The sequence below is a fragment of the Pseudophryne corroboree genome, chromosome 1 (genome assembly GCF_028390025.1).
Source record: "Pseudophryne corroboree isolate aPseCor3 chromosome 1, aPseCor3.hap2, whole genome shotgun sequence".
NCBI lineage: Eukaryota > Metazoa > Chordata > Amphibia > Anura > Myobatrachidae > Pseudophryne > Pseudophryne corroboree.
This window is the reverse complement of record NC_086444.1, coordinates 45,273,637-45,298,753: the sequence shown is the minus strand read 5'-3', so window position 1 is coordinate 45,298,753 and position 25,117 is coordinate 45,273,637. Positions and strand designations below refer to the sequence as shown.

The 25,117-nt window shown below is 44.8% G+C and overlaps 1 protein-coding gene across 2 annotated transcripts in view; it reads right to left on the bottom strand.

Annotated features, from left to right (window-relative positions):
• Nucleotides 1-2,365: 2,365 nt before the first annotated feature.
• The window catches only part of FYTTD1 (forty-two-three domain containing 1), a 112,933-nt gene continuing 90,181 nt past the window's right edge, over nucleotides 2,366-25,117 (bottom strand). The window contains exons 4-11 of one of the 2 annotated variants that reach the window (XM_063959105.1): nucleotides 22,883-22,975; nucleotides 14,673-14,791; nucleotides 12,833-12,936; nucleotides 6,915-7,017; nucleotides 4,837-4,889; nucleotides 4,621-4,695; nucleotides 4,370-4,490; nucleotides 2,366-3,566 (exon numbers count right to left, since the gene is read on the bottom strand). In XM_063959105.1, the coding sequence (XP_063815175.1) occupies nucleotides 3,471-3,566; nucleotides 4,370-4,490; nucleotides 4,621-4,695; nucleotides 4,837-4,889; nucleotides 6,915-7,017; nucleotides 12,833-12,936; nucleotides 14,673-14,791; nucleotides 22,883-22,975 (764 nt within the window). In that variant the 3' untranslated portion in view covers nucleotides 2,366-3,470. The remainder of the gene's footprint in view (nucleotides 3,567-4,369; nucleotides 4,491-4,620; nucleotides 4,696-4,836; nucleotides 4,890-6,914; nucleotides 7,018-12,832; nucleotides 12,937-14,672; nucleotides 14,792-22,882; nucleotides 22,976-25,117) is intronic. The other variant, XM_063959113.1, reaches the window with a different exon arrangement.

The window sequence follows — 25,117 nt, the reverse complement described above, 5'->3', positions numbered from 1 at the left end:
TCCGTTTCTTCTCCCCTTAGTCCCACGATGCAGTGAGCCTGTTGCCAGCAGGACTCACTGAAAATAAAAAAACCTAACTAAACTTTTATTCTAAGCAGCCCAGGAGAGCCACCTAGATTGCACCCTTCTCGGCCGGGCACAAAAATCTAACTGAGGCTTGGAGGAGGGTCATAGGGGGAGGAGCCAGTGCACACCACCTGATCCTAAAGCTTTACTTTTTGTGCCCTGTCTCCTGCGGAGCCGCTATTCCCCATGGTCCTTTCAGGAACCCCAGCATCCACTAGGACGATAGAGAAATGGGAGTTAAACAGGTGGAAACAGTAAGATAACCGTCTACCTGTACTCTATACAACTATAAAACTACTTTGAAGAAACTGCTTTTTGGCCTGGACAGTACTTGCTGGATACCATGCTTGGACATCAAGGAGAACACTTGATTGATAAACTTCTGGTTGTTTTTAGTCTTCCCCTACAGCTCCTGTACTCTATCCTGGGCACTCTCCCCAGCTGGAACCTCGGTGACCTGGCCATGAGTTTCTGCCCAACGCGCTTCCTGATGCTGCTGTAGGCTGGTGCTCTGTTCCTTGCACCCCACTGACCACTGGACAACTAAGCAACCCTCTCTGCCCCACTATTCCTGGGAGCTGGGGCACATACCATGAATCAAATACAATCCCTGTAGATATAGGACGTAGAGTGAGATCAGTACGAGATACCGCCGAACACCGGGATCCCGACCAGCACAATCCCGACAGGGGGGCGAGCGCAATGCAGACCCTTGCGGGCACAGTGCCTCGCTACGCTCGGCACACTCATTTCTTCTCCCTCTGTGGGTGTCGTGGACACCCACAGAGGGAGAATATGTCGGGATTGTGCCGGTCGGGATCCCAGTGTCGGTATTCCGACCGCCGGGATCCCGTCCAGCGGGATCTTGACCGCATCCCCGTAGAGTATCCCTACACATTAGCCCTAATACCCCCAACAATCCTAACCATAACTCCTAAGCCTAATACTTTAACCCAAACCACTAACATATTACTCTTAATACCCTAACCTAATCTCCTAAACCAGTGGTTTTCAAACTCTGTCCTCAGGTCCCCACACAGTTCACGTGTTCCATGTCACCTGGGAGGTGCACAGGTCTATGAACAACTGTCACATTTTAAAAAATCCACACGTGATCTCGAAAACATGAACTGTGTGGGGTCCTGAGGACGGAGTTTGAGAATAAACTAACCCTAATACCCTAACTCAGTGGACCCACTGGTTCTCTGGCTCTTTCCTTGGGGCCCCAGGCAGTTCATGTTTTCCAGGTCACCTGTGGATCCTTAAAATGTCACAGTTGGGCATACACCTGTTGGGTGACCTGGAGAACGTGGGCCATTGGTTGTCCTGGGTACCAGGTTTGAGAACGACAGCCATGCCCAAACTGCTAAACCAACCCTAATACCCTATTCCTAAAACCCAACCCCTAATACAATCCCCTAAACTAACCCTAATAAATGAACCCACTGGTTCTCAACCTCTGTCCCCCTGACCCCACACAGTTCATGTTTTCCAGGTGACCTGTGGATTTTCAAAATGTGACCGTTGGTGATAGACAGTGCAACTATCGGGTGACCTGGAAAACTTAACCTGTTTGGTGTCCTAAAGACCAAGTTTGAGAACCACTGCACCAACCCAAACTCCAAAACTAACCCCAATAAACTAAGCCCAATACACTAACCCTAACACTCTAACCCCCAACCTTAAAACCCTAATCCTAGAGGGCAGACTGGAAGGGCCATATGGTTCCTATCTGCCGTCAAATTCTATGTTAACTAGCCTCAATAAGCCATGTGATGCGAGACGCCTGCCGCAAATGAGCCGCCAGGTCCAGTGCAATCCTACTAGCCGCCTAACATCTCTTGCCAAAAAAATGTGCCTTAATCGCAATGCAAAGAGAGTAGAACGCATCTGGAGATTGTGCAGAATTAAATCGGATATGCAAAACTCGTGTATTTGTGTGCAACGGAGTTTGAATTTGTATACTAAGTGCTACGGATGCAGCGCCAAGTTCCCTTGTGCTTCATATAAATACTCAGCACACAGATAAACAAGTGTCGCCTATCAAATGAATCAGTAGTGTCTCCTGCACGGGACCTGGTGATCCGAGGGGGGCTGATTGGCGCGACTGTAGAAATATATAAACATTGATGTTCAAGAGATGCAACACGTTCCTAAATCAGCAATGGGTACATGCCAACTGTCCATAGCAAAATAAATAGATAGTCAAGTTAAAGTATACAAAAATGAAATAAAAAATAAATAAAAAAAGTCTATCCCACTATAAATTAGCAATCAAAGAATCCAAAGAGCAATAAAATTTAACTTGGCACAAATGTGAAAGCCCAATTGTGCAGAACAGTTTATTCTGAAAAAGGTAAGATATACAACATAAAACTTTATTAACAGAATTAAAGGTTAGCAAAAACAAATCTGTCGTTCAGCGTGACAAACAAAGGGTATGATCTGTATCCAGTGTTAAAGTTCAGACCCAAATCCTCAACTCAGGCAGAGCCCGTGCCTCTGCGCATCAATCAGACCTCTAACCAATAACACAAACGTTATTTATATTTTCCCTTATGCTACGCAGCAACATTTTCAAGCTCATTCTTCACTTTCTATAGTTTTGCCAATTGTCCGTAGCTAAATTAAAACTTTTTTTTTTTTTTTAATCGGAGCCCTATAAGACCGTGATGAAAAAAATGGGTATTGCATCTGCCTTAGGGGGGTGACATATCAACCCTTGGCGAGAGATAAATTACCAACCAACCAATCAATCAGATCCTATAATTTTTCACACACAGCCTGCAGAATGAAATTCATCTGGTTGGCTGGCACTTTCTATCCAAGCTCCGATACATCTCCTCCTCGGTGAGGCAACCTGCGCTACTGTGACTTCAGTAGAAGGTCTTCAGAAACTGCTCAGACTATTTGTGGAGCAAGGTAAATGTTGCCTTTGTTTGCAGGAGACTTTTCAAGTCATCACATGTTATTAATTCTAAACTGAAAGGTTGTAAAGCATAAATAAAATTGTACATTAAAACTGTACAAGAAAACAGTGTAGGAAAAACATCAACATGTTGGGTTTTTAATTATGAAACCATCTTTGTCCAGCAAAATAAAACAGTTCCCATGTACTCCTAATGGTATCTTGGGCGAAGACTTTTGCTAGAATTAACAAAATTCCAAGTCACGTTTCACCTTCCCGGTATTAAATATTCCTTTTATGCATATTTCACAGTAAAAACAATACAAAAAAGTTTTTCCACTTTTAGGGCTCTCAAAAAAATATCCCGAAGATCTGAGGGCCCCCGGCCTCAGTGCAGTCGACTTTATGTCCGTTTTGGTCTCTGCTTAAAAGTCAAGTCAACAAACAAGAACGTAAACTGCGGGAACAAGCTAAGGCAGGCTGCGGACCTCGGGGCTCATCCAACAGTCACAAATCTGCTGCCTTTGCCGATTGTCTGGGACAGTCTTTGTTCCTTCAGTATCTTGAAACGTTCGTTCAACGTGATTCCAGTCTAGTAAAAAAACAAGACCGAGAAAATGACTACCATCGCATAGTAAATGGTCACACACTGAAATGCATGCACCGGGGGGGATTAAAGCAAACCAAAACAAAACAATGGAAGCTCATAAGGCGGCAATAGGGTTAAAGTGTACATTCAGGACAGTTGTGTAGAAGGTCAGACTATTCTACATATTGGTGTGTTATTTTGTTTTCCATACCCATGATATCAACGATTGGGAGTGAACTAAAGGACAGTCTGAAAATCGAAACGGTTGACTGATCGTAGTTAAAAGATACCTTGATGTGCTTTATATCATCTATTTCCTCGTGAGTAGGGTAGGCTTACCCCTCTATGAAGCCTTGTGAGAGTTAAAAGATACCTTTTATGTGCTTGCTCCCCTCCACATACCATAGTGAGTGGGTTACGCCTTCACAATAAATTCACTATTAATGATCGTCATGTCAAAACAAAAATGAACTTTTTGCACTAGTTAATTTTTATCTATTATTGAATTAATTGAGAGTTGCTTTCTCACTTTATCACATTTTCTTAATATATCACTAAATATGCACATTTGATAGACTGATCTGCACATGATTTGTATATTTTGTATTTTTTTATGTTCATCGCATCACGTGGCTTCAAACCCCACCGTCCCGGTGACGTTTGAGAAAGAAAAGTGAGGAGGAAAAGCATTTGCGGCATATCATACTGAAAGGAATGTTGTAGGAATATTTGCATTATAATTTGTAAAATTGTAGAATTATCCTACTCAGTGCCTGAGACAGGATTCCCCACAAGAGAACCATTACCTGTTTTGCAACACTGTTAATGTCGAAGTCTAAAGGGACTCCTTTTGGGACCTTTACTTCTGCACCCTCCTTTTTCAACAAGAAGGGGAGGGGGGAACGAGGCAACCTGGTCCCCACGCTGCTGTAGAACACAAGCATGTAAGAGACAAGTTTAAGTTCTTGATATCATATACAGCTATATTTAAGAAATTTACGAAGAATAAAAATGACATTTAAAAATGCATTAAGAATGTTACAACATAGCGACATACCTTGGAAACGCTATCGCGGTAGGGTTAGCGACTGATACCGTCAGGATACCGCTGTGGGTCATACACGTTCTCCATCTGGAATATAAAGAATGGCGGCTGTTCTACTCACAATATACACTTTTCAGCGAATTCTAGCAATGTGCGCCACAACCCGCTGGTAATAATGACATATAACACAATTTAGAAAATACAGAAACACAATATTTTCACACTCACGGTTTAGGCCTGATAAATTCTTCAGGTTCAAAGATGTCCATTGTAGCCTGAACCTGCAGAGACACAGGGAAAAAATAAAATAAGCACGCTAATATTGTACTGAAGGATTCTGCCTGCTTGAGACAAAAAGCTTATCAAAACTGAATAAATCTATAGATATAATAAAACTGTAAGGGCCTGTGTCTGTACATAGAATTTTTGTTTTGAGACGTGTACTTCTAGGGACTGTTTATGAACTATGGAGACGAAAAACATTTTAAATGAATTGTCTGTTCGTTTGTTCCGACATCACGCAAAAACTGGATGAATTTGGATCACGTTTTCATTATTGTATAGCTTAGTGACCTAGAAACAAACTACGGTATGTATTATCTCGATGTGACATCAGGGAGGAGTAATAAAAAAGGAACAAGACGCTTAACACTCGATGCTTGCAGTGTACAGGTTCCTCAAGTCTAAAATGACTATATGTATTTAAATATATATAATATATACATATATTGCACTCCCCCCCCGAACGCAGAGTTATACATGTATACATATATAAATACATAGATATACAAGATCTATTTTGCATGAAAATCTGACTACATATCATTCACTAATCAGGCAGGTTATCTTGGCTCATGAAGTTTCAGTTTACACATCAATCCAGTAGATGCCACAGCAAGATAAATACTACGCGCTAGAATTCCGCACAATGCAAGATGATATATATCGTAGAGTCGCTTGTCATGTTACTTGCAACCATTTGGTGTTAGGAGAAGTAGCAATGGATTATTGATCTATAAGATAATATTTGTTTGACTAAAGTGAACTTATACTGGACTGTGATTTTGGTACATCACAATATTAGATGGCACTGCTGTTTTTGTAAAATAAGTTCCGCTGAGCAATAACAGACATCCCTGCGAGCGAAGCCGCGGACAAATGCTAGACTAAAATAAAGCTGCAATGGTAGAAATTGTGAGCATAACTATGCCTAGGAAAGGAACCAGAACCGATTTAATGAGCCATTCGCAGTTTCACTGTACCGGCCGTGTGTACTTACACGTGCATGGCTTAATCTTTGAGACAAGCATATGCTAATAGCAGGATCAACCAGGTAGCTCTCGTTTCCAATGTAATTATTTATGAGGCCTAACTTCTATTCATGAAGTACTGGTACATAGGAAGTTAACAGACTCCACGTAAAGAAACATTCGATCAGTAACAAAAAGTCTGCCTCTAAAAACGTGAAGTGTTTACCATCACTGCCAGGTACACTGGCCTTTGCGGATTTGGTGGGGTCCTGCACCCTAGACTTAAACCTAGGGTTAGGGACACAACAGATGAGGTCACCTGGACGCTGGTTGGCAGGCCCATATATTTTGGCCAAAAAGTATGCCAAGCACCTCAATTTTGCCCTATATTAGATTGCAGGGTTCTTTATAATTATTCTAAATAGCAGTGCTTAGTACTATAGAATGAGCATTTGCATTAATCTTCTGTTTAGTTATACTTCCTGCAAGAAGAAGAGCAGCAGGGGATGGGTGTTCCTGGGGATCGCCCATTACTGATGTCCGAGAGCTGGGAGAGAGGGGTGCAGTAAGAACAGACTGTGGCCAATCCTGTTAGGATCACTGATCGCAGTCAGTGTGGCCAGGGAAGAAGGGAGGCTGCAGCTTCCCTGAGCTCGGGATGCAGCCAGGGGTAGCCGATCCTTTTAAGATCACCCTTCTTTACCCGTCCGGGAGGAGGATCCCGTGGGGGTGTTTTCACAGCAACAGAGAGGCAGACATCGTGAGCAGAACCCGGCAGCTAACGGATTTCCAGCAGCCACCGGTGGGCGTTTCCTATAATGTCGCATCAAACGCGACCGTATCAAAGAAATCACAGCTTGGCAGATGCGACCACCCCCGTCATATGGCTAAAGCCTTGACAATAGATAACTAAAGCCTGCACTCAGATACTTGACAATTGTTGAACAAAATATGAAAAAAAAATTATATATTCTTTAAGTAAAACTTAAAATCAGGAAACACTTATTACTGATTCGCTTAATGTTTAATGTCCCCCAGTGTTGCAGATTTCATTACCTCCAAGCCTCTTTTGTGGACATATGTGGCCTGTCTGTTGTTTCTCTGCTGCCTTAGCTTCTGTCCTCTTCTAAAGCTTCTCGTTTCAGAATAATTGCTGTAGCTTTAAGAAAGTAAAAACTGCTCTGTGAGTCTGTAACAGTGTGACTGCTTTCCCACTAATCAGAGTAACAAGAAACATATATCTTAACCACAGCCCAGTCACCGCCGTAGCCAAAATGTTCCAGCTTCAACCAAAGAATTGATAATGACAGAATGGTGACCGTTCCCTCCAACACAGATCAAAAATAAGAATTTACTTACCGATAATACTATTTCTCGGAGTCCGTAGTGGATGCTGGGGTTCCTGAAAGGACCATGGGGAATAGCGGCTCCGCAGGAGACAGGGCACAAAAAGTAAAGCTTTAGGATCAGGTGGTGTGCACTGGCTCCTCCCCCTATGACCCTCCTCCAAGCCTCAGTTAGGATACTGTGCCCGGACGAGCGTACACAATAAGGAAGGATTTATGAATCCCGGGTAAGACTCATACCAGCCACACCAATCACACTGTAAAACCTGTGATCTGAACCCAGTTAACAGTATGATAACAGCGGAGCCTCTGAAAGATGGCTCACAACAATAATAACCCGATTTTTGTAACTATGTACAAGTATTGCAGATAATCCGCACTTGGGATGGGCGCCCAGCATCCACTACGGACTCCGAGAAATAGAATTATCGGTAAGTAAATTCTTATTTTCTCTATCGTCCTAGTGGATGCTGGGGTTCCTGAAAGGACCATGGGGATTATACCAAAGCTCCCAAACGGGCGGGAGAGTGCGGATGACTCTGCAGCACCGAATGAGAGAACTCCAGGTCCTCCTTAGCCAGGTTATCAAATTTGTAGGATTTTACAAACGTGTTTGCCCCTGACTAAATAGCCGCTCGGCAAAGTTGTAAAGCCGAGACCCCTCGGGCAGCCGCCCAAGATGAGCCCACCTTCCTTGTGGAATGGGCATTTACATATTTTGGCTGTGGCAGGCCTGCCACAGAATGTGCAAGCTGAATTGTATTACACATCCAACTAGCAAAAGTCTGCTTAGAAGCAAGAGCACCCAGTTTGTTGGGTGCATACAGGATAACAGCAAGTCAGTTTTCCTGACTCCAGCCGTCCTGGAACCTATATTTTCAGGGCCCTGACCACATCTAGCAACTTGGAGTCCTCCAAGTCCCTAGTAGGCGCAAGACACCACAATAAGCTGGTTCAGGTGAAACACTGACACCACCTTAGGGAGAGAACTGGGGACGAGTCCGCAGCTCTGCCCTGTCCGAATGGACAAACAGATATGGGCTTTTTTGAGAAAAAAAACACCAATTTGACACTCGCCTGGTCCAGGCCAGGTCCAAGAGCATGTTCACTTTTCATGTGAGATGCTTCAAATCCACAGATTTGACTGGTTTTAAACCAATGTGTTTTGAGAAATCCCAGAACTACGTTGAGATCCCACAGTGCCACTGGAGGCACAAAAGGGGGTTGTATATGCAATACTCCCTTGACAAACTTCTGGACTTCAGGAACTGAAGCCAATTCTTTCTGGAAGAAAAATCGACAGGGCCGAAATTTGAACCTTAATGGACCCCAATTTGAGGCCCATAGACACTCCTGTTTGCAGGAAATGCAGGAATCGACCGAGTTGAAATTTCTTCGTGGGGCCTTCCTGGCCTCACACCACGCAACATATTTTCGCCACATGTGGTGATAATGTTGTGCGGTCACCTCCTTTCTGGCTTTGACCAGGGTAGGAATGACCTCTTCCTGAATGCCTTTTCCCTTAGGATCCGGCGTTCCACCGCCATGCCGTCAAACGCAGCTGCGGTAAGTCTTGGAACAGACATGGTACTTGCTGAAACAAGTCCCTTCTTAGCGGCAGAGGCCATAAGTCCTCTGTGAGCATCTCTTGAAGTTCCGGGTACCAAGTCCTTCTTGGCCAATCCGGAGCCATGAGTATAGTTCTTACTCCTCTACGTCTTATAATTCTCAGTACCTTAGGTATGAAAAGCAGAGGATGGAACACATACACCGACTGGTACACCCACGGTGTTACCAGAACGTCCACAGCTATTGCCTGAGGGTCTCTTAACCTGGCGCAATACCTGTCCCGTTTTTTGTTCAGACGGGACGCCATCATGTCCACCTTTGGTAATTCCCAACGGTTTACAATCATGTGGAAACTTCCCCATGAAGTTCCCACTCTGCCGGGTGGAGGTCGTGCCTACTGAGGAAGTCTGCTTCCCAGTTTCCATTCCCGGAATGAAACACTGCTGACAGTGCTATCACATGATTTTCCGCCCAGCGAAAAGTCCTTGCAGTTTTTGCCACTGCCCTCCTGCTTCTTGTGCCGCCCTGTCTATTTACGTGGGCGACTGCCGTGATGTTTTATCCCACTGGATCAATACCGGCTGACCTTGAAGCAGAGGTCTTGCTAAGCTTAGAGCATTATAAATTTACCCTTAGCTATATTTATGTGGAGAAAAGTCTCCAGACTTGATCACACTCCCTGGAAATTTTTTCCTTGTGTGACTCCTCCCCAGCCTCTCGGGCTGGCCTCCGTGGTCACCAACATCCAAAACTGAATGCCGAATCTGCGGCCCTCTAGAAGATGAGCACTCTGTAACCACCACAGGAGAGACACCCTTGTCCTTGGATATAGGGTTATCCGCTGATGCATCTGAAGATGCGATCCGGACCATTTGTCCAGCAGATCCCACTGAAAAGTTCTTGCATGAAATCTGCCGACTGGAATTGCTTCGAAGGAAGTCACCATTTTTTTACCATGGCCCTTGTGCAATGATGCACTGATTTTAGGAGGTTCCTGACTAGCTCGGATAACTCCCTGGCTTTCTCTTCCGGGAGAAACACCTTTTTCTGGACTGTGTCCAGAATCATCCCTAAGCACAGGAGACTTGTTGTCGGGATCAGCTGCGATTTTGGAATATTTAGAATCCACCCCTGCTGTTGTAACAGTATCCGAGATAGTGCTACTCCGACCTCCAACTGTTCCCTGGACTTTGCCCTTATCAGGAGATCGTCCAAGTAAGGGATAATTAAGACGCCTTTTCTTCGAAGAAGAACCATCATTTCGGCCATTACCTTGGTAAAGACCCGGGGTGCCGTGGACAATCCAAACGGCAGCGTCTGAAACTGATAGTGACAGTTCTGTACCACGAACCTGAGGTACCCTTAGTGATAAGGGCAAATTTGGGACATGGAGGTAAGCATCCCTGATGTCTCGGGACACCATATAGTCCCCTTCTTCCCGGTTCGTTATCACTGCTCTGAGTGACTCCATCTTGATTTGAACCTTTGTAAGTGTTCAAATTTTTTTAGATTTAGAATAGGTCTCACCTAGCCTTCTGGCTTCAGTACCACAATATAGTGTGGAATAATACCCCTTTTCTTGTTGTAGGAGGGGTAATTTAATTATCACCTGCTGGGAATACAGCTCGTGAATTGTTTCCCATACTGCCTCCTTGTCGGAGGGAGACCTTGGTAAAGCAGACTTCAGGAGCCTGCGCAGGGGAAACGTCTCGACATTCCAATCTGTACCCCTGGGATACTACTTGTAGGATCCAGGGGTCCTGTACGGTCTCAGCGTCATGCTGAGAGCTTGTCAGAAGCGGTGGAACGCTTCTGTTCCTGGGAATGGGCTGCCTGCTGCAGTCTTCTTCCCTTTCCTCTATCCCTGGGCAGATATGACTCTTATAGGGACGAAAGGACTGAAGCTGAAAAGACGGTGTCTTTTTCTGCAGAGATGTGACTTAGGGTAAAAAACGGTGGATTTTCCAGCAGTTGCCGTGGCCACCAGGTCCGATGGACCGACCGCAAATAACTCCTCTTCCTTTATACGGCAATACACCTTTGTGCCGTTTGGAATCTGCATCACCTGACCACTGTCGTGTCCATAAACATCTTCTGGCAGATATGGACATCGCACTTACTCTTGATGCCAGAGTGCAAATATCCCTCTGTGCATCTCGCATATATAGAAATGCATCCTTTAAATGCTCTATAGTCAATAAAATACTGTCCCTGTCAAGGGTATCAATATTTTTAGTCAGGGAATCCGACCAAGCCACCCCAGCTCTGCACATCCAGGCTGAGGCGATCGCTGGTCGCAGTATAACACCAGTATGTGTGTATATACTTTTTATGATATTTTCCAGCCTCCTGTCAGCTGGCTCCTTGAGGACGGCCCTATCTATAGACGGTACCGCCACTTGTTCTGATAAGCGTGTGAGCGCCTTATCCACCCTAAGGGGTGTTTCCCAACGCGCCCTAACTTCTGGCGGGAAAGGGTATACCGCCCATATTTTCTATCGGGGGGAACCCACGCATCATCACACACTTCATTTAATTTATCTGATTCAGGAAAAACTACGGTAGTTTTTTCACATCCCACATAATACCCTCTTTTGTGGTACTTGTAGTATCAGAAATATGTAACACCTCCTTCATTGCCCTTAACGTGTGGCCCTAATAAGGAATACGTTTGTTTATTCACCGTCGACACTGGATTCAGTGTCCCTGTCTGTGTCTGTGTCGACCGACTAAAGTAAACGGGCGTTTTAAAACCCCTGACGGTGTTTTTGAGACGTCTGGACCGGTACTAATTGTTTGTCGGCCGTCTCATGTCGTCAACCGACCTTGCTGCGTGTTGACATTATCACGTAATTCCCTAAATAAGCCATCCATTCCGGTGTCGACTCCCTAGAGAGTGACATCACCATTACAGGCAATTGCTCCGCCTCCTCACCAACATCGTCCTCATACATGTCGACACACACGTACCGACACACAGCACACACACAGGGAATGCTCTGATAGAGGACAGGACCTACTAGCCCTTTGGAGAGACAGAGGGAGAGTTTGCCAGCACACACCAAAAACGCTATAATTATATAGGGACAACCTTATATAAGTGTTTTCCCTTATAGCATCTTTTTTATATATTTCTAACGCCAAATTAGTGCCCCCCCTCTCTGTTTTAACCCTGTTTCTGTAGTGCAGTGCAGGGGAGAGCCTGGGAGCCTTCCCTCCAGCCTTTCTGTGAGGGAAAATGGCGCTGTGTGCTGAGGAGATAGGCCCCGCCCCTTTTTCGGCGGCCTCGTCTCCCGCTCTTAACGGATTCTGGCAGGGGTTAAATATCTCCATATAGCCCCCGGAGGCTATATGTGAGGTATTTTTAGCCAAAAATAGGTTTTCATTGCCTCCCAGGGCGCCCCCCTTCCAGCGCCCTGCACCCTCAGTGACTGCCGTGTGAAGTGTGCTGAGAGGAAATGGCGCACAGCTGCAGTGCTGTGCGCTACCTTAAGAAGACTGAGGAGTCTTCATGCCGCCGATTCTGGACCTTCTTCTTGTTTCAGCATCTGCAAGGGGGCCGGCGGCGAGGCTCCGGTGACCATCCAGGCTGTACCTGTGATCGTCCCTCTGGAGCTAATGTCCAGTAGCCAAAGAAGCCAATCCATCCTGCACGCAGGTGAGTTCACTTCTTCTCCCCTAAGTTCCTCGTTGCAGTGATCCTGTTGCCAGCAGGACTCACTGTAAAATAAAAAACCTAAGCTAAACTTTTCTAAGCAGCTCTTTAGGAGAGCCACCTAGATTGCACCCTTCTCGGCCGGGCACAAAAATCTAACTGAGGCTTGGAGGAGGGTCATAGGGGGAGGAGCCAGTGCACACCACCTGATCCTAAAGCTTTACTTTTTGTGCCCTGTCTCCTGCGGAGCCGCTATTCCCCATGGTCCTTTCAGGAACCCCAGCATCCACTAGGACGATAGAGAAAGGCTTTTACGGTTGATGACACAGAGCAATGACGTCCCGCCTGTTAGGTAGAGACAGGCCAAGACCCTAACTATTCAGTCAGTGGTACCGCCAGCTTACCCATTATAATAGTGTCTCAAACGTGAGGGTACAAGTCTGTTTACAAAGTCTCGAGCTCTTGCAAAGTTTGGTCTTCTGAAATTCTGGTGCTGATCAGATGCGTTCTACAAAAGCAAAACATGATATTACTGTTAGACTAGGCTTACACAAGCAAAATAGGCTCCTATGGGATAAGACAGAAGGAAGCAAATTATTGGCTGCCCCCCATCACGTCACTGCCCCCTTAATTTCAGAGCCAATCCGGATGCCTCGAGAACAAAGTAGCCCCAACCTCACCCCATCACCACCTACCAGACCACAAATAGCTGACCTTTGTCCCACTACGTCAGTTGCAAAAGAAAATATTAAATAAGTCTTAATGACAAAAAAAAAAAAAAATTCACCTGGCGTGCTGCTCCCAGCAAGTGCCCCCAGCCCCCCACCCCCGCCAATATCGCTGGGTACACACATCGTGTAGCGTGTACTCAGCCTTAGAAACCAGTGAAAGCTAAAAGCTGGATTACTCCAGCCGGTACCAACAGTGATATCAGACAGGGAGGCATTATCCCTAAGGCTATAGCCAGAGGATTTAAAGCCATGGCTTATAGAAACAGGGAATGCTTAGGGGTGTGACCAGCCTCCAGAAGGGTGCGGACAGCCTACAAAGAGACTTGGCTAACCATTAGAGAGTGCATGGTCTGGTCATCTTTCTAAAATGTTATATTATATATATATATATATATATATATATATATATATATATATATATATATATATATATATATATATATATATATATATATACACACATACATATACACACACACACACACACATTTTATATATGTGCAGAATAATGTAATGTATGTATAATTCAAGTCTAGTGTCTGGAAACTGATCTCCAGAGGAGTGGGTGGGTCCTCAGGCAGTGAGGCCCACCAAGAGTTTCCCCTGTACCTCTCTCTGTGGGGCAGTCTGACTCTGGTATCTCCCATAGGTCACAGCGTTCATCCCCAAATAGGACCTGACCGACTTTGTATGGGAAGTACTATGATGTTCTAGCACTTTGGTAAATATTTTAGAAGTTGTTTTGGGAAGAGACAGGACAATGGTACGCCAGCCTGTGAGCTGCAGCAAGTGCTGAGATTTAAGCAATTTGGCTGCGAGATTTAAAGTGCCAATTTTTTCCCTAAATTAAACCGAGGTTTAAAAAAAAAAAAAAAAAAAAAAAAAAAAGATACTGGTTACTTTCAATCTCACGACTAATCTGCCAAAATCTCTGCACTTGCCGCAACCCTCAGCCGAGTAAGAGGCAGGAGACTGAGGGCAACGCCAATATTTAGGAAGAACTTTAAGGAGTGCGTTATTAACGGGTTCACTACGGCTGGCCGGCGGTCGGGCTCCCGGCGACCAGCATCCCGGCGCCGGGAGCCCGACCGCCGGCTTACCGACAGCAAATGAGCCCCTTGCGGGCTCGCTGCGCTCGCCACGCTACGGGCACGGTGGCGCGCTACACTATTTTATTCTCCCTCTATGGGGGTCGTGGACCCCCACGAGGGAAAATAAGTGTCGGTATGCCGGCTGTCGGGCTCCCGGCGCCGGTATACTGAGCGCCGGGAGCCCGACCGCCGGCAAACAGAAGACCACCCTTATTAACACTGCGTATAATGGGAGAACACAGTTGAAAAAAATCACTACAAACATTCAGTAATAAATTCCAGTCTACTGTAACTGTTCTCTCCGATAATAATCTTATGAGATAGAAGCCGCCTCTATTTAACTAGAAATCTGAGAGACGTCTCATTTTATTGCGACTGTGTAAAACAGACAATATGATTAATGTAAGTATAGACTCTCTCACCATCACACGAAGCGGACGTTTGTAAGGGTCAGCGCCGATCCTGGATGACATTTTGTGCCCCGACTGTCCTGTGCGAGTGTAATACGGGCGCATTTCCTCTCTCCTCATACCACCAGCACCTACGTGACAAATACAAACCATTAAAAAGGTCTTTCCTTTGGGTTCTGACAACCTATAACATGCATAAGAAGTTAAGGATTTTCCATGTTTCCATCTTACTACAACTCAGGCTTCAGTTACTGACGCCCTTCAGTTACTGACTCAGGCTTCAGTTAGAGACGCCCTTCAGTTACTGACTATGGAAGACGGCTTTTTATACTACACAGGACTTATTACACATACAGCAACACAGTGTAACTATCCTATATACTAGATAGAAACCAGCCGACGTGTCAGACCTCTGAAGTGTAAAGGTAGAAGACCTAAGCTACACAATTCACCAATGAAAATACACAGAGTTCTGACTGGCTCTTAATGTTTGGGCTAGCTCAGGAGTCACACAGTCTCTTCCCAATCAGGATTGCCACTACTACTTCTCCCACAGCTCCTGGCCTTGAAGGAGTGATTGCCAGTATAATTAAAAAAAAAAAAAAAAAACGGGAACACAGCACTTTTTTTTTTTACCAAGTGCCCACAGAAGCAGGGAGCTCTTTCAACGCTACCATGAGGCCAGAACACACACAGCACAGTATATCCTCAGTATTGCTGGATCAATAGAGGTGCAATGGAAGTGTCAAATCAAAACCCAGTTTGTTTCTCATAATATTACGCAAGGGGAAAAAAAAAACCCTGTTTTTGGGGGCGTGGCCTATCTACCCTGCTGCACGGAGGCATTTTCAGGCGGCTCCAGACAACCGGCTCCTATTCCGCCTCTCTGCACACCGCTGACAGCCCCTTTCCAGTGCCCCACAGCCGCCCCTCACTGCTCGATTTCCGCCGCTATAGAGACCGCCGCGTTTTCAGGTCCCTGCAGCCTAGCTTCCCCGGCGAAGCCATGGCCTCAAGTACCAAGCCGCTCCCGTAAGTGGTGTGCGGCCGGCGCAGAAGTCCACGGTCCCGGCCCTACAGCATCCACAGTCTGAAAACTCTTCTCACCATCCTCCTGGAGCCTATACACAGAGACTGGGTTCCCTGTGAGCTGATTTCCCCACTCTAAAGTGGGTGAGAATATTTATTTATTTTTTTGAGTATCCCTTATCCAAAATCCCACATTTTGGGGTCCCCTACTGAGATAATGACATATGCATTGTATACATTATCTATAGATATAGATATATATATATATAGATATATTTATAAATAATATATATAATATTTATGTTATTGTCTCGTAGGATGTGGGATTTTGGATAAGGGATACTCAACCTGCATATATACACAGAATACCTAGTGCCCGTCTCCAGCCTGCATCGGCCCCTCCCTCTCCTCCTGTGTGTGGGAACACAGACTGTAGCTGCAGCTATCATTATAAATACCTACTGGCAGCCCTTGTTCCCACTACTCCAAGACTGTTGGGTTCGACGGAACCTACCACAGGCCGGTGAAGTGGTCGGTGGTCTGTGCTGGCACATCCACTGCTACTACCACCCGGATCATCCAGTCCTCAATCTGTGTGGTCATGGAAAACTGATGCTGCAGGGGAGTTGAACATGCTTAGTTGCCTCCATCACTTTGATATGTCCTAACTCATTCCCCCCAATTTTGCTCCTTGTAATGGATTCTGATTTATCCTGAACCGGATTTGGACCTCTTATTGATTGTCTTCAATATACCTCCTAAAAGACAGAAAGACCCTGCAGGTGTTCCTCCGGTTAGCTTCTTTAAAACCACTTCTCCGTCACAGGGCATCAAAATCGCACCCAAACAAGATAAACATTCGCCCCAATTATCTGCTCCGAGTGCGCCATTTGATCCGGCCTCTGCCTCAGGCTCGCAACCACTACCTCTGGGAGACGATGCCCCTCTGACAGTCGGATCGATGAAGCAGCTTCTTGCCTCGTTCAAGACAGATATGTCAGCAGAAATCAAATCTGCGTTACAATCCTGTCAACAGGCGATAGAAGAAGTCGGCAATCGTAGTGATCACTTGGAAACCAAAATGGAGGAAGTCGTTAAGTCGCATAACGACCGTATCACACTACACGAAGACCTCCAGGCGGAGGTAACGTCCTTGCGCAGTAAAGTCTGCGATTTAGAAGACAGATCACAACGTAACATTACGTTTCGGGGAATTCCAGAATCAGGGGGACATTTACTAAGCAGTGATAAGAGCGGAGAAGTGAGCCAGTAGAGAAGTTGCCCATGACAACCAATCAGCACTGAAGTAACATCTATAATTTGCATACTATAAAATGATAAGAGCTGCTGATTGGTTGATGGGGCAACATCTCCACTGGCTCACTTCTCCACTCTTATCACTGCTTAGTAAATGTCCCCCTCAGTTTCTAATATGGAGCTGAAGGAATATGTGACAGACCTATTCATGAAACGGATGCCTACACTCAGATTACTGACTTTCTGCTAGACCGCATCCACCGTATACCAAAGGCTAGGAATGCGCCTCCAGGCGTCCCTAGAGATACCTTAATGCGCCTCCACTATTTTCATGTTAAAGAAGATATTTTACGGCCTGCCAGATCGTCCGACCTCTCCACACCTATACTGGGTGACCTGCAGATATTCGGCGACCTTTCAGCGGCTACTCTGGCCCTCCGCAGATCCTTCTATCCGGTTACTAAGGCTTTACGGAAAGCGGATATCCTCTACAGATGGGGTTTCCCCACGAAGCTTGTGATCCGGAAAAACAGCTTCACTCATATTGCTTCCATACCGGATGAGGGTGTAAAACGTTTCCTGGAACTTGGACGCTGTACCCTCAAACATTCCAGATGGATTACGTATCCCACAAGAATGGTCTACAACGATCCAGTCTACTTGAATTCCATTACCTTAAACATGGATTTGGAGTTAGTTTCTTGAACTCTTTTTCTATCCAGGTAACCCACTACAATTTTGTGTGATGTCTGAGTTCCGGCTCGCCCAATCACTACTGGTTACAACTTTACCGTAACTTACTTACATATTTCGACTGTGCCGGACTATTACCTTATGCCAGTTTTGTGTGTTAACGTCAATAGGGTCCCGTTTGGTTCCGGTGCAATGATTTAGTTTGAATCTGGTAATTTTCGATAATTTTGCTTAGTTATGTGTGTACAACGGGCCCTTTAGTAGTTTCCTTTTTCCCCATTTGTCCTCTCAGTTCCCTTAGGAGTGATGGAGGCACTAGCTTCTCTCCCACGACCCCAATGTGCCGCTCTAGGAAGTGGCCTACTATAGCCCCTTTATGGTGATATTTTTTTTCTTCCTTATGTCCTTTTCTATGTTTTTGTTTATCCCTCTTGGTTCTTTTTTGTTTTTTCTTGACTCCCAGTTTGGGAAACAGTGTTCCAATGCCTCTATTTTATTGATTTTCTCCCTGTATGGTCGCGCACACACCCATGTGTTTATGATACAGTATCTGTCTATATGGTGGTATTCCAACTTACAAAATGTTTTCAATGGTTAAGTTATTATTAGCCTTAAACGTTAAAGGTTTAAATTCACCCAATAAGAGGCGATTAGCCCTACGTCACTTTAGAAAACTTAAAGCACACATTGTAGCCCTACAGGAAACTAATTTCATTCAGTTCTCCCCTCCTAAGTTTTCAAATCCCACCTCCCCTCATTGCTATAATCTAACGGCCCACACAAAAAAAGCATCCTTATCTCTAACACTTGCAATTTTATACTTGAACGACAGGTGTCAGATAGGGAAGGTCATTACCTCATCCTCATAGGGACACTAGAAGATAAACAGGTGACTCTTGCTGTGCTGTATGCCCCTAATACTAAACAGATCCCCTTCGTGAGGAAATTTTGTAACTCCCTCTAAGCTTCCTGGAAAGGGTTGGTTATGATTCCAGGGGATTTTAATATAGTTCGACACGTCCCTTGATAAATCTTTACGTGGCATTAGGCTTAGTAAACGACCTACTCATAACCTTTCCTCAGCGTTGAAACGAATCCTCGGTGAATATGATTTATTTGATGTCTGGCTAGCAAAAAAACAGTCGACCAGAGATTATACTTTTTATTCTCCGGTCCATGGTACTTACTCCCGTATTGATCTGGCTATCTCGGATAAATGGGTATTGCAGCAGACTTCAAAGGCTTCCATTCAGCTGGTTGCATGGTAAGATCACGCAGCACTATGTCTGTACTGGGACTTCAACTCGGTCAGGGTTCCCCCCAGTCCTTGATGCCTAGGCGATCATTTACTATTTGATCAGGAGGCTAAGCAGACCATTTCGCAATTCCTTAAGCTTTATCTAGAGACAAACAAGCCCGAAGACACTTCCCAATTTACCTTTTGGTGCTCCCTTAAAGCGGTAGTAAGAGGATCCGTAAAAAAGCAGCCACCTATCTGGCCGACGTTGAAGTCCACATGGCGGATCTGAAAATTAGACTTAAACAGTCCCCTTCTAACCTCAAACTGTACCGCAAACTGTTGAAGGTTCGTGAGGAATGGAAGGTTTTATCTTTAAAGCAGGTACATAAGTCTCTTTCTATTCTGAAACAGAAATTTTATGTACAGGGTGATAGGGCGGGAAGACTTTTGGCTAGGAAATTAAGGGGGAAGCATGCGAAGGGCCCCATTAATTACTGATGTGCAAGGAACTAAAGTCTCTGACCCATCAGACATCGCAAACGCTTTTGCTGCATTTTACTCCAAACTGTATAACCGATCTGATGACCCATCCACCCCACAGCCGTCAGCAGCAGAGATTGGGAAAATTCCTGGCTGCAGTGAACCTGCCCTCTATTGACTCAGATTCTCTTCACTCCCTAGAAAGCTCTTGGTCTCAGGAGGAAATTGAAACTGTTATTTACTCCCTCCTGTCTGGCAAGGCCCCGGGTCCTGATGGTTATACCAACATATTTTACTCCTCTCTCATAGAAATTCTTTCCCCTATTTTGGCTTGGGTGTTTAATGAAGCCTTGACCTGTGGTAGCCTTCCAAAAGAAAATGCTAGAAGCTAGAATAGTCGCATTCCTAAAACCAGGAAAATCCCACTATTATGACCAACTATCGCATTACTCAATACGGACGTTAAAATTTATGCTAAGCTGTTTGCAAACAGACTTAATCCACTTCTCCCTTCGCTTATCCACCAGGACCAGGTGGGCTTCATTCAGGGTAGACAATCTCCAGACAATACCAGAAGAATTATTAATATCGTTGAAGCCTTCTCTGCGACCTCAGAGCCCTTGCTGTTACTGTCACTGGACACAGAGAAGGCCTTCGATAGACTTCACTGGGGCTACCTTAATGCGGTGCTTTACAAATTTGGATTTGCTGGGCATATCCTGACATCGATAGTGGCTTTGTACTCTGCCCCATCGGCTAGGGTATTTGTGAATGGTCTGCTGTCCTCTCCCTTCTTGATTACAAATGGCACTCGTCAAGGCTGCCCCCTATCCCCATTGGTCTTCGCGTTAGCTATTGAGCCATTGGCCGAAACAATTCGAACAGCTGTCACGTTAAGGGGCCCGTCTATTTCAGGCAAGATGTTTAAAATCTGCTTATTCGCAGACGATGTTCTGTTGACTGTTGTAGACCCAGAAACTTCGTTACCCAATCTACATAGTATCCTTGCTGCTTATTCCGCAGTCTCTTATTATAGACTGAATGGGTCCAAAACTGAAGAGCTCCCTATTAACTTCAACCCCGACCTTCTCAGAGTTATACGTTCTGGTTACTCTTACAGCTGGCAGGATGGAAGCCTCAAATATCTCTGTATCCAGATTACCCCTAAAATAGAAAATCTAATACCAGCTAATTATAATCCTCTTCTTCACAAATTATCCTTGATGACATCAGACTGGATGATGTTAAATGTGTCGTGTCTGGGTCGAATCGCAGCTCTGAAAATGATGTTACTGCCCAAAATACAATACCTTTTTTGGACTATACCTCTATTGGTTCCCAAATCTCCTCTAAATAAATTCTATACTGCCTTTATAAAGTATATTTGGAAAAGGAAAAAGCCCAGATTGGCTAGGAAAACGCTTTCCCTTTCTAAGCATAGCGGGGTTGTTGCATACCCATACTTAGATAGCTATCAACTTGCAAGCATTCTGTCACAGGTGGGGACTTGGTTTGCCCCTGACAATCCCAAAGTGTGTGTGACCCAAGAGCGGGATTTGGTTTCTCCCTTCCCAGTGACCGAGCCTGTGGCTCCCCCCATCAGTAGACCTACACCCCCTAATTTGAGTTACATCGGTTTTGCATACACGCAAGGCGTGGCTAGCGTTTGCTAACTCAAACCCAGACATCCCACTTCCCTGTACGCACCTCTCTCTTGAAGGAGTGGCCTCTCTTATCCCAAATCTTTCCTTTGCATCCTGGATCTCCCAGGGTATTTCTGTGCTAGCAGAAGCCACCTCTTCAGCAGCCTTTCTCCCTTACACCCAGATTCAAATCCAATACTCCCTTCCCCGTGGGGACTTTTTCAAATATTCTCAGCTTAGACATTGGTTGTTTAGTATCACTCCAACCCCACATTTGATCTCATCTTTCCCTACATATGTTTATGATAGATTGAAAACGGGTAGATAGTAAAGGTGGACTCTCCTGGGGGTATTCCCTGTTAATAGAGCCTCCAGTATTTATCAAATGTATTTCCCATTCAGAACAATTTTACACCGCTTATACCTCACACCAGCGCTGCTCCATAAATTCTACCCATCTCACTGGAACCTTAGTTGGCGCAACTGTTGCAATGTTCACTCTTCCATATCTTTTGGGAGTGCCCTGCCCTATATACATTATAGTCTAGTTTTTGTTCTTATTTCCAGTTTTAAAAACCGCCAATCACCCCAAACCCGGTGTTGGCGTTCTTCCATCTGTATCGTGGTGACCTCTCGCATAACGATAAATATATAATGGGACACATCTTAATGACTACTAAATCCCTGATTGCACAAAATTGGCGATCTCCATACATCCCCACTATTGCTCAAGTCGAACAAAATGTTAATTCTCACTGTCAAAACGAAACAGCAGGTAGCTTTTATTCCTCCTCTACCTCCAACCCCTTGATTCGATGGCTCCCCTGGAATGAATATTGGACTACCAGATTACGGAATTAGGTTCTAATTTCCTTATTATTTTTTCGCTATTATATGGTGGATGTTCGGATGCCATTGAGATTTTCCTTTTCAGTAATGTTGGCAGCGTCTGTTGCCTAATCTCTTCTATGGTGCCCTACACCTTTAATTTACTTTTTGATTGTTCTTTTTAATAGACAGATGCTGCTGCTATGTGCTATTACTATGTACTGAGTAATGTAAAATGTCTGTTACAATGCTGTGCTTGCCCTCTCGTTATATTTTACTTTTTTTGTACTGAACATCTTGACGGGTGCTTCTCCGTTTCCCTCCCTCATCTTTTTTTTTTTTTCTGTATCCCTTCCCTTAAGTCTTGCTGTCAAAAAAAAAAAAAATACAAAAAAAAAATCAATTGAAAAAAACAAAAAAAGTTGTTCGCATTATAAGAACAAGTAGAAGGTACAGAACAACACCTTTTTTGTTTGCTTTTCTTAAAATTAATAAGTACAGACCAGCTGATGTGCCTAGTTTCAACTGGGTAAAGGTTTGCTGGCCGAAACATTTTACCTTTTCTTTTTTTAATCCCTGATTAGTGGGTGGCAGCAAATAACTGTCACAGTTTCCAGACCACCCGGAAGGTCACATGCTCCAGGTCACCCAGCAGCTGCACAGGGAGAGTTCACCAACTACCCCTTTTTTAAGGAGCACAATGGTGATGTACTGTAAATGGCAGGTGGACATTTTGCCACATAACTCCAAAGGGAAGCAGCCAATTGCAACGCAAATAGAAATTCTGCAAATCTATGGACAAAGGCCTTTCGTTTGGTGTATGAGGTGCCCTGCTCAGACAACGGCATTGCAGAAATAAGTCACTCATAAACATAGTCTGTTTGCTATTAATATACATGTAACCGCACCCACTCCTGATGAGCCTAGAAATATTTCTGCAGTAGGTATTAGCATAGCACCAAACATGCATACAATGACGAATATCAAGACTATCCTTGTGCGGAAAGACTTGCACAATAGGGTAATACAGGCTGAAATCTAAGTATATATACCTTTCTGGTACGGAGTCATCCAATTGCTCTTAGATGCATTCCCATTGAACAATACATCATTTTCTAATTGCTTATTCAGCCTGATAATGTCATCTGCAGCAAAGACAAAAGTAAATAAAATAAAAAAAATCACAATATAGATATGTAGCATGTTGCTAAGCAAGGTCATTTATAAATAGCACATTAGTTTTATCTATTCTAAATGGAGTGATGTACACATAGCTAAACTCACCCAATGATTTAAGACTATTAAAAGGAAAAAAAAAAACACATCTAAAATAAATAGGAAACAAGTAAACGTACAAAAAAGAAAGAAAGAAAATCTTAGAGAGCACCGCACCATCACCATTCATCGTATTACTGATCATGCAGGATCAACAGCCTCCAAGCAAATATGTAAGTACGCCTTACATAAATGGCAATAATAGAATTTGAATTACCTACCGGTAAATCCTTTTCTCGTAGTCCGTAGAGGATGCTGGGGTCCACATTAGTACCATGGGGTATAGACGGGTCCACTAGGAGCCATTGGCGCTTTCAAAGTTTGAGTGTGGGCTGGCTCCTCCCTCTTTGCCCCTCCTACCAGACTCAGTCTAGAAACTGTGACCGAGGAGACGGACATCTTCGAGAGAAGGATTTTACACAGATAGTGGCGAGATTCATACCAGCTCACACATACAAAGGCAAACCAAGCTAACTAGCTTGAAACTCAGCAACCGCTTAAACATTACTTACCAAGTAACAATGCAGGAGTACGAAACGCTGGGCGGGCGCCCAGCATACTCTACGGACTACGAGAAAAGTATTTACCGGTAGGTAATTAAAATCCTATTTTCTCTTACGTCCTAGAGGATGCTGGGGTCCACATTAGTACCATGGGGATGTACCAAAGCTCCCAGAACGGGAGGGAAGAGCACGGAGGCTACTGCAGAACCAATTGACCAAACTTAAGGTCCTCAGAGGCCAAAGTATCGAACTTGTAGAACTTTACAAAGGTGTCCGAACCAGACTAAGTAACTGCTCGGCAGAGTTGTAATGCCAAGACATCCCGGGCAGCCGCCCAGGAAAAACCCACATCACAAGTAGAGTGGGCCTTAACAGACGTAGAACAGGGCAAGCCTGCCGTAGAATACGCATGCTGGATAGTGAACCTGATCCAGCGAGAGATCGTCTGCTTAGAAGCAGGACACTCAATTTTCTTGGGATCATACAGGACAGACAGAGTCCAATTTTATGTGACGAGCAGTCCTCCTCACATAGATTTTTAGAGCCCTTACAACATCTAAGGACTTTGATGAAATTGAGGATTCAGTCACAACTGGCACCACAATAGGTTGGTTGATATGAAATGCCGACAACCATCGGAAGAAACTGCTGACGTTTCCGAAGCTCAGCTCTATCTTCATGGAAGATCAAGTATGGGCTTTTACATGACAAAGCACCAAACTCCGACACACGTCTAGCAGAAGCTAAGGCCAACAAAGTGACCGCCTTCCAAGTGAGAAACTTGACCTCAACCTCCTGTAGAGGTTCAAACCAGTCTGACTGGAGAAACTGCAACACAACGTTAAGATCCCAGGGCGCCGTAGGCCGTACAAAGGGAGGTTGGATGTGCAGAACTCCCTTCAAAAAAGTCTGAACCTCAGGGAGGGCAGCCAACTGTTTCTGGAAGAAAATAGATAGGCCCGAAATTTGGACATTTATGGATCCTAACCTCATACCCATAGCCACATCTGCTTGCAGGAAGAGGAGAAAACGTCCCAGTTGAAACTCCACCATAGGAAACTTCTTGGACTCACCAAGATACCTTTTTTTCACAAATCCGATGGTAATGTTTTGACGTTACTCCTTTCCTAGCCCGTATCAGGGTAGGAATAACCTTGTTCGGAATGCCCTTTCGAGCTAGAATCTGGCGTTCAACCTCCATGCCGTCAAACGTAGCCGTGGTAAGTCTTGATAAGCGAACGGCCCCTGCTGCAGCAGGTCCTCCCGAAGAGGAAGAGGCATCGGTACTTCCAGCAGTAGATCCAGAAGATCCACGTACCAAGCCCATTCTTGGCCAGTCCGGTGTAGTGAGGATTGCCTGAACTCGTTCTCCTTAAGAGTTTGAGAACTCTTGGAATGAGTGGAAGTGGAGGAAACACGTACACTGACTGGAACACCCACAGAGTCACTAAGCGTCCACCGCCACGGCTAGCGGGTCCCTTGACCTGGAACAATACTGCCGAAGCTTCT